The 9,735-nt window shown below is 55.2% G+C and overlaps 1 protein-coding gene across 2 annotated transcripts in view; it reads left to right on the top strand.

Moving 5' to 3' along the window:
• The first annotated feature begins 1,289 nt into the window (after positions 1 to 1,289).
• CLCN7 (chloride voltage-gated channel 7) overlaps positions 1,290 to 9,735 on the top strand; it is a 30,731-nt gene continuing 22,285 nt past the window's right edge. Inside the window, exon 1 of one of the 2 annotated variants that reach the window (XM_024233500.3) lies at positions 1,290 to 1,517. In XM_024233500.3, coding sequence (XP_024089268.1) covers positions 1,377 to 1,517 — 141 coding nt within the window. In that variant the 5' untranslated portion in view covers positions 1,290 to 1,376. The remainder of the gene's footprint in view (positions 1,518 to 9,735) is intronic. The other variant, XM_054534471.2, reaches the window with a different exon arrangement.

Here is a 9,735-nt window from a genome sequence, read left to right as displayed (position 1 = left end):
CACGAGGTCAGGAGATCGAGACCATCCTGGCTAACATGGTGAAACCCCATCTCTACTAAAAATACAAAAAATTAGCCGGGCGTGGTGGTGGGCGCCTGTAGTCCCAGCTACTCGGGAGGCTGAGGCATGAACCTGGGAGGCAGTGAGCCGAGATTGCGCCATTGCACCCCAACCTGGGCGACAGAGCGAGACTCCGTCTCAATAATAAAAATATCGATCTTTTAAAAGGAAGAGGATGAGGCACAAAATATAAAGAGTTTACTCTAGAGGCTAAGGTGGAAGGATCATCTGAGGTCAGAAGTTTGAGAACAGCCTGGGCAACACACTGTGAGCTCCATAGCAAAAATTAGCCGGGTGTGGTGGCGCAGGCCTGTGGTCCCTGTTACTCCAGACGCTGAGGCAGGAAGATGGCTTGAGTCCAGGAGGTCAAGGCTGCACTGAGCTGTGACCGCACCACCGCACTCCAGCCTGGGCGACACAGGGAGACCCTGGCTCAAAATAAATAAATAAATGACCCAAAAGGTGGGGACAGGGTGTGTGGGCTGATGTAAAGTTGTCAAGAATTCTCTTTGGTTTATGGAAATAGCATTGATTAGTGATGGGCTGTGCACTGGTGCGGGTACAGGGTCCGGGCGGCTCTTTGGCTAATTCACAGCCATCTGCGCAGTAGCCGGCAGTTTCCAGAGGCGACCCTCCTGTACTGTCTCTGGGGCCTGATCGTTGAAGAGGACTCGCCTTCTGTTCTTTTCTCATTAGGCGGGAGGACCCTCTGGGGCTGCCCGGAGGAAGCCTCCACTCCGACCCTCGCCCGAGTGCCTACTGCGAGGGCGGATGCATACTTCCGGACTTCTAATTTCATCCTTCAGGTCTTTTTAGCTGCCGCCTATGGCAAGGAAGGGCCTGCCCTCGCCCCTGCCTCCCTCCTGCCTTCCCCGCCGCGGCTCCGCCACGATCGGCGCGGGCGACCGGGGCTGGGGGAGCCCCTCCAGCCGGCTCCTGCCCTCAGGCCCCGGGCGCTTCCCTCGCCCCGACTCCCAGGCGGTCCCGGGGGCGGCCATTCGCCTTCCAAGCACTCGGCGCTCAGCCCAACGGCGCCGCCTTTGCAGTCGCGTGGGCAGAACGGGGTCCTCGGGGCCGCGGCGATTCTCTAAGGCGGGCGACGCCACGACCCGCCGGGAGCGCGGCTCCCAGGAGCCCCCGCGCGACCGGGCCTCGGTGGTTGCCGTTGCAGGTCACGTGGTCGCCGTCGCCCATCACGTGGTCCTGTCGCGCGTCACGTGGCTGCCATCGCCGGTCACGTGGCCGCCGGCGCGGGTCACGAGAACAAACACGGGGGCAGCCGGCGCCTCCCGGCCGGTGTCGCTCCGCGGCGGGCCATGGCCAACGTCTCTAAGAAGGTGTCGTGGTCCGGCCGGGACCGGGACGACGAGGAGGCGGCGCCGCTGCTGCGGAGGACGGCGCGGCCCGGCGGGGGGACGCCGCTGCTGAACGGGGCTGGGCCCGGGGCTGCGCGCCAGGTGAGGCCGGGCAGGGCGCAAGCGGGGAAACTGAGCCCTCGTGCGCCCCGCAGCCCGCGCCCTCGTGAGCCTTCTGGCGGCGCCGCGTGTCCCGGTCCTGGAGGCGACCGAGGCGCGGTGGGCTGGGGAACGCGCCCCGGGGCTCCTCGGCGGGGCCGGGCTGGCGGGGCGCCTGGGGTCTGGAGTCTTAGGAGGCAGCGCCGGGCTCGGTGGCCGGGAGGGCTGGGTGAGCAGGCGGAGCTCGCCGGACCCCGCGGAATGTGGGGCGCTGAGGGGCGCCGGGGCAGCCGTGGCGCACGTTCATTCCCTCCGGTGTCCCCCAGACTGGCCCTAAAGGGGTGCAAGTGTCTTTCTGTTGAGGTGACTCTTTAAAATTGTCATCCTACACGAGCAACTAATTTTGTTTGCGTTTTGACCCCCTGGGAGATGGGAACAGTTAAGATTGCAGCCGGGTCTCTTTCAGTGAGAATGACTGAGCGCCTTTATCTGCCATCTTTCTGTGTGGGGATCAGTCCCGACTTTCAGGTGATCTTGGGAGTGACGAGTATTTGTACTCAGTTTCCCTTAGCACCGAGTTAAATTTGGAATGTGCAGGCAAACACAATAAGCAGCAAGTCAGAGGTTGGAATGCGTTCTGCATGTCAGCCTGCAGCGTGCGTCTGAGCAGTGTTAAGGTCTGGAGAACCGTTGCGGGTACGTTTGTTTCCCTGTCTGTGTATTGTCTTAATTTTTTTTTTGAGACGGAATTTCACTGTAGTTGCCCAGGCTGGAGTGCAATGGCGCAATCTCGGCTCACCGCAACCCCCACCTCCCGAGTTTAAGTGACTCTCCTGCCTCAGCCTCCCGAGTAGCTGCGATTACAGGCGTGTGCCACCGCCCCCGGCTAATTTTGTATTTTTAGTAGAGACGGGGTTCCTCCATGTTGGTCAGGCTGGCCTCGAACTCCCGACCTCAGGTGATCCCCCCCACCTCGGCCTCCCAAAGTGCTGGGATTACAGGCGTGAGCCACTGCGCCTGGCCGTATTGTGTTACTTTTGAGTTAATGAACCGTTTTGTTGATGGGTCTTAAGATGCTTTGCAGTTATTCTTTACATTTTCTCTTGTCTAGTCCTTTAAACACTTGTCTTGTGCTTAAAGATTAGGAAGGACGGCCGGGCGCGGTGGCTCACATCTGTAATCCCAGCACTTTGGGAGGCCAAGGCGGGTGGATCATGAGGTCAGGAGATTGAGACCATCCTGGCTAATATAGTGAAACTCTGTCTCTACTGAAAATACAAAAAATTAGCCGGGCGTGGTGGCGGGCGCCTGTAGTCCCAGCTACTCGGGAGGTTGAGGCTGGAGAATGGCGTGAACCCGGGAGGTGGAGCTTGCACTGATCGGAGATGGTGCCACTGCACTCCAGCCTGGGCGACAGAACGAGACTCCGTATCAAAAAAAAAAAGTTTAGGAAGGACACGAAAATCAGGCTGTTTCCATAGAACCTACATTTAGGTTTTCCCAATTCCTTAGAAATGCACCAGACAAAGAAGGTCAAAGTCTGCTTTTTGCTGCTAAGAAGCAGCAGCTCAGCTCCCTTTGAAGTGGGCTCTCCTGCTCTCGGTGCTGTAGTCTGCATGAAAAGTGATCTGAAGGGGTTAATTTGAAGTGGTGGGGCCATGGGTGATTAGTTATTTGTGTGTATGCCTGTGTGTGTGTGTGTGTGTGTTTCTGTTTTAAAAGAAAGTAAGGCCAGGTGTGGTGGCTCATACCTGTAATCCTAGCACTTTGGGGGGCCAAGGTAGGGGAGGATCACTTGAGCCCAGAAGTTCAAGACCAGCCTGGGCAAAATAGTGAAACCCTGTCTGCAAAAAAAAAAAAAAGCAAAATTAGCCAGGTGTGGTGATATGCATCTGTAGTCCCAGCTACTCGCTTGGGAGGCTGAGGCAGAAGAGTCATGTGAGTCCAGGAGGTTGAAGCTGCAGTGAGCTGCTTTTTTTTTTTTTTTTTTTTTTTTTTTTTTTTTTTTTTTTGAGGTAGTTTCTCACTCTTTTGCCCAGGCTGGAGTTTGAGAACCTATCTCAAAAAATTAAAAAAAAATTTTTTTAATTAAAGAAATCTGAAGTTCACGAGGTAGAAGGAATAAACCAACTTTGAGGGCTGAAACGTAAAGATTGGGAACCTTGATGGAGGTTGAATTTGAGTTTCTCTTGGGACTGAATGTGCTTGGGGTTTCCTGTTTGTCTTTGCAAACAGAAGAGTTGATTTTTTGGGAAATAATCTGTTGATGTCTTAACCTTAGAAAGTATTTCCGGCTGTGCGCAGTGGCTCATGCCTGCAATTCCAGCACTTTGGGAGGCCGAGGCGGGTGGATCACCTGAGGTCGCGAGTTCGAGACCAGCCTGGCCAACATGGTGAAACCCCATCTGTACTAAAAATACAAAAATTAGCTGAGTGTGGTGGTGAGCGCCTGTAATCCTAGCTAGTCAGGAGGCTGAGGCAGGAGAATCGCTTGAACCCGGGAGGCGGAGGTTGCACTGAGCCAAGATCACGCCATTGCCTGGGCAACAAGAACAAAACTCCATCTCAAAAATAAAAATAAAAAATTCCCTTAAAAGTCATTGTAAGCTTATTTGTTTGCATTTAATAACAGCGGATACCCTGCTTACAAGCAATTAAAAAAAATAGTTTATCGTGCACTTGCTCTGTGGCTGCATGGGACGCAGGCGCATAAAGCTGCTTCTTTCCTGCTGGAGACAGGCTCAGGACCCTGTGCGGATGGTCTGCAGGGCCCCTGGGGCAGGAGCAGTCACAAGGCTTGGACTTGAAGAGCACAAGATCTTCAGGCAGGCGGACGGGTGGGAAAGGACAGAGGGAGTGTGTGTTTGGGATGCGCTGTGGAGCATGGAGGTCAGCCCTGCTGCGCACATGAGCAGGCTTTGAATTTGGCTCATCTCTAGGGGAGCCCATGGGAAGCTAGAACCCCATGCCTGAAGGGCCCCAGCCTTCCCCTGCAGACAGACTGGAGAGGCAGAGTCTAGAGGACAAGACGCCACCTCTTAGGCCAGGCGTCCTCGGAGGCCTTTGTGCTCTGAGCATTGGACTCGCTGAGGGTCTCCTGCAAGGCCTGTAGCTTCCCTGTTGCCCAGTTTTCCCATCTGCGAAAAAGTTAACACATGCATAGCGCTGAGCACGGTGCCTGTCACAAACCACGCTCTGAAGAAATGTGAGTTGTGCCCGGTCGTGTTAAAACCAGCAACACAAGAGGGATTCATGTTCGTTGTGACTTTCCTGCCCGACTTCCTGAGTGGCTACTGGATTTCTTGGTGCTGTTTTTCTGGGGGAGGGTCTGTTCTGACTGGTGGGCACAGCTCACTGTTGGGCTCAGGTGCACCCCATTGTGGCCGCAGACGGGGTACTATAAGCTGCCCTTGGGTTCAAGGCCTCCAGAGCTGTTTTGAGCTAAAATATCAACCCAGGCCATCCCCTGCTGACAGGACTGTTCCAGTGAACATGAGAACTGGCCCTAGCTGCTTCCAGGCTCTTTAGGGTTTGTTGCAGGATTTTCAGGTTGGCTGGTGGTGTCGTTGCCACCTCAGCATGGGCACAGCTGGCCAAACACTATGAGGTGGCTGCCCTGGGCAGGGCAGACTGTGGAGTGGCTTGTTGGAGGCTGGGTGCCAGCTGAAAGCCCAGGCCCTTCAGAGCCGCCTGTGGGTTGCTGTTCCTGTTCTCAGGCCTGTCTTGCATTGTGTGGAGTAGTGGTGAATTGACCAAGCCAGTCATTGCTCATCTGGTGGTGCTGGGACAGGGCAAGGGTGAGGTCAGCCAGCCCTGGCTGTGTGTGGGCGGCAGGAAGCAGAACTCCTTGAGAACTGAGAGAGGGAAAGCGGCTGGAGCCAGAAACACTTGGGTCTCAGGAGGCAGTGAGGGGAGGTGGGTATTTGCAGGACATCCTTGAGAACTCGTGTTGGGACAGCACCTAAGACCCTGGCAGGGCAGGGGTCTGGGTTAGTGTGGGACTGTGTCCTGCCTGGGCACCCGGAGCCACAGACCGTAGCCTGAGAGAGAACTGTGGGCGCAGCGAGGCCGTGGGGGAGGGTCTGGGGTCGTCCCCAGTGGCCCCTTGAGCTCTGCTCTACTTGAGGAAGTGCCCCTTAGTTCTTTTCCGGCCTCCAGGAAGTCTTCTGCCTGCCTGGGAGGGTTCCCCTGCTGTCCCCTTCCCTGCCCTCCAGCATTGCTGTTCAGCGTCTGTCTTGCTTTAGGTCTCTGCCTTAACGCCATGGGGACGCTGCGTGGACAGCAAAGGCCTCTCCTTGGTCTCTGTGGCCTTTGTGTGTCACCTCGTTTCCTTTGACTGTAACCCCCATCCCCCCCGCATGGCAGCTGCTGTATCCTGTGTGCCTAGCATCTAGCCTGGTCCTGGCAGAGGCCTGCTGAATGTTAGGATGCAGCGCGGGCTGAGCAGAACAGCAAATAGTCTTTAATACTGCTTTAAGTTTTTAAAAAACTGTGGTAAAGAACACATACCATAAATTTACCATTTTAGCCAGGCATGGTGGTGCACGCCTCTCATACCAGCTACTTGAGAGGCCAAGGCGGAAGGATCCCTTGAGCCCAGGAGTTAGAGACCAGCCTGGGCAACATAGCAAGACCTTGTCTCTAAAAAATATTTTGTTTAATTACCGTTTAATCATCTGTGAGTGCAGTCAGTAGGGTTGAGCACGCTCATAGTGTTACACAACCCATCCCTTGCCGAACTGAAACCGCATCCGTTCAACGCTCTCCCTTCCTCCTGCCGCCCGGCCCCCTCGTTGCCGTCTGCCTCAGCGGACCTGACGGCTCCCGGGCCCTCATGCGAGTGGACCCCTGTGGGAGCTGTCTTTTTCTGACTGGCTTATTTCACGGAGCACAGTGTCCTGCGGCCCGTCGTGCTGCAGCACGGGTCGGTGGTCATTCCTCTTTATGGCTGGATTATTCCATTGCGGGGAGAGGCTGCATTTCCTTGACTCACTCATCCATCGGCAGACACCGGGTGCTTCCGCATTTTGGTCATTGTGGCGTACAAATGGGACTTTCAGACGCTGCATTTTTATGTTTGTTTTTGGTTTTTGTTTTTTTGTTTGTTTGTTTTGGTTTTGGTTTTTGACGGACTCTCCCTCTGTCGCCCAGGCTGAAGTGCAGTGGTGTGATCTCAGCTTACCGCGACCTCTGCCTCTTGGGTTCAAGTGATTCTCCTGCCTCAGCCTCCTGAGAAGCTGGGATTACAGGCGCCCACCACCATGCCCGGCTAATTTTTGTATTTTTAGGAGAGTTGGGGTTTTGCCACGTTGTCCAGGCTGGTCTTGAACTCCTGACTTTAAGTGATCAGCCCACCTCAGCTTCCCAAAGTGCTGGGATGACAGACATGAGCAACCTCACCTGACCCTGAGTTTTTTTATGTGTTTTGAATATTAATCCCTTATCAGATATTAATTCCTTATCACGTTTGCAAATATTTTCTCATTTCATAGGTTACCTTTTGCTCTGTTGTTTTCTTTGATGTGTAGAAGTTTTAAAGTTTGATGTAGTTCCCCTCGTCTATACATTATTTTGACTTTTATTTTATTTTATTTATTTATTTGAAACAGGGTCTCGCTCTGTTGCCCAGGCTGGAATACAGTGGCAGGATCTCGGCTCACTGCAACTTCCGCCTCCCAGGTTCAAGCAGTTCTCCTGCTTCAGCCTCCCGAGTAGCTGGGATTACAGGTGTGCGCCACCATGCCTGGCTAATTTTTGTTTTTGTTTTTGTTTTTTGTTTTTTTTAAGTAGAGACGGGGTTGCTTCATGTTGGCCAGGCTGGTCTCGAACTCCTGACCTCAGGTGATCTGCCCGTCTCGGCCTCCCAAAGTGCTGGGATTACGGGCGTGAGCCACCGTGCCCAGCCCTTTATTGACTTTTAAATCACTCTGGATTCACAGGAAGCTGCAAAGGTAGCACAGGGGGCTTGTGTACCATTCACCGAGTTTCCCTCAATGTTTACGTTTCCATAACAGGGAGGCACCAAAACCAAGAGAGTGTCGTTGGTGCAATGCGTGTAGATCCGCGTAAGCACCAGGAAGGGGGATGCAGGCCATTTTCAGACCCCTCTTTCTAGTCCCACCCACCCCCAACCCTGACGACCTCGCTTCCCCTTCGGCCCAAGTCCCGCCTCTCGGGAGTGTTGGCTCTCACGTTCCTGAGCCTGGCTGTTTTCAGTTGGTGTCCGGCGCTTGGGACCGTGTAGGTTGCCGTGTGTGGCAGGAGTTTGAGGAACAGCATCTAGTGTTTAATTTATAAGAACTTGCATTTAAAAAAGAAAGTAACCGCACGGAATGCATTGCTGAACTTGAAGTAAACGTCGTGTTCTTCCATTACGAAAGCCACCTTCTCAAAGTCCTGGCAGAGTTAAGGAAAGAGATGCTGGGAAGGGAAGGCGCCGGAGCCCCATCCTTTCACTCCGGGCAGGGGCAGCTGATGCCCTGCTGGGGGGAAACCCCTCACCCCTCACCCCTCTCGAATCTGCCAAGGTGGCGGCAGTGGGGGTGGCCCGCTGGTCACATACTGACTGCACTGTCAGCCTTCACCTTGGCCTGACTGCATTCACAGCTCTGCCTGCTGCTGCGGGACAATGCTGTCGCGGTGTAGACGGTGGCCTACCTCAAGGCCTCCCAGGCCTGGTGCCCAGGACGTGTGGCTGTGGCTGTTTCGGTTTGTTTGGGTTTTTGTTTTTTTTTTTAATTTTAGAGATAGGGTCTTGCCGTGTCGCCCAGGCTGGAGCGCAGTGGTGCAATCATAGCTCACTGTAGCCTTGACTTCTCGGGCTCAAGCGATCCTCTTGCCTCAGCCTCCTGAGTAGTTTGGACCACAGGTACGTGCCACCATGCCTTGCTAATTTTGATTTTTTGTAGAGACAGGGTCTCACTACATTGTCCAGGTTGGCTTTGAACTCCTGGGCTCAAGCGATCCTCCTGCCTCAGCCTCCCAAAGTGCTGGGATTACAGGCGTGAGCCACCACGTCCGGCCAGGATGATCCGTTATTTCCAACAAGGAACAGCCTGAGAAGCACAGCAGGTCTTGAGTGGCGTTAGGAGAGAAGTGCCGACATCTTGAGTGATTGGGAGAGTGGCCCTGTGGGCAGGGCGTATCCCACGGGGTGCCCGTTTGGACGTGGGGTACCTACTCTTGGTGAAGTGGGTCTTTTGGGTTCCGTGGTCTCTGTTTGGGGCATCGGGGCACCTGTCCACCTGGGAGGTGGGGGTCAGAGGCCCAGCGCTGGTCACAGGGCTGTTTTCTGGTGGTGAGACCTGGAGTCCAGGGGCTTTGATGTGAGTGTGAGCAGGAGGGAGTGGGCAGCTGGCCAGGCCACTGCTTCTGTCACGCCTGGACCGTGGCACCTTCTTCCTCCCACTGTGTCAGCCTGTGTGGCAGGAGACTGAAGCTGTGAGTTTCGCCTGTGACTCAGGGCTCAGGGAGAGCCACTGGCGTGTGGCAAGGCGGGGGGGAAGAGGAGGGGCAGGCGCCCTGTGACTCGGGGCTCTGTCCAGCAGGACCTGTGCACTCCAGCCCCTCCCACGCTCTCCCCTGGCCGTGGAGATGCCATGGCAGACACCTGCGAGTCTGTCTGTCTGTCTGGCCTCTGTTCCTGGCTTCTGATGGGGATGGCCTGGGGGTGCTCTTTGCCTGGGGAGAGGAGGAGGCTCTGACTGGTGTCTGCCAAGGGCCAGTGGCGCGTGCCCAGGTTCCTCCCCCGGCCAGGGCCACTCACTGGGTCATCAACACGGGGGTGCACACCAAGGGCGACGGGGGCTGGTAACAGGACGATGGTTGGGGAAGGGTCCCTGGAGGGCAGTGGGCTGGAAGGTCAGGTTCTTTTTTTTTTTTTTTTTTTTTTTTTTGAGACATTGTCTTGCTGTTACCTAGTCTGGAGTGCAGTGGCGCGATCTCAGCTCACTGCAGACTCCACCTCCCGGCTTCAAGCGATTCTCCTGCCTCAGCCTCCCAAGTAGCCCGCCTAATTTTTGTATTTTTAGTAGAGATGGGGTTTCACCATGTTGGCCCAGCTGGTCTCGAACTCCTGGCCTCAAGTGATTCGCCTGCCTCGGCCTCCCAAAGTGCTGGGATTACAGGCATGAGCCACTGTACCCCGCCGGGAAGATCTGGTTCTGAAGGCAGTTTCTGGGATGGCGGTTTGGGGAGCCCGTCTCCTTCAGGGTGAGCACTC

The sequence above is a fragment of the Pongo abelii genome, chromosome 18 (assembly GCF_028885655.2).
Source record: "Pongo abelii isolate AG06213 chromosome 18, NHGRI_mPonAbe1-v2.0_pri, whole genome shotgun sequence".
Lineage (NCBI taxonomy): Eukaryota > Metazoa > Chordata > Mammalia > Primates > Hominidae > Pongo > Pongo abelii.
The sequence above is the reverse complement of the archived record's forward strand: the minus strand, read 5'-3'. Positions and strand labels throughout refer to the sequence as shown.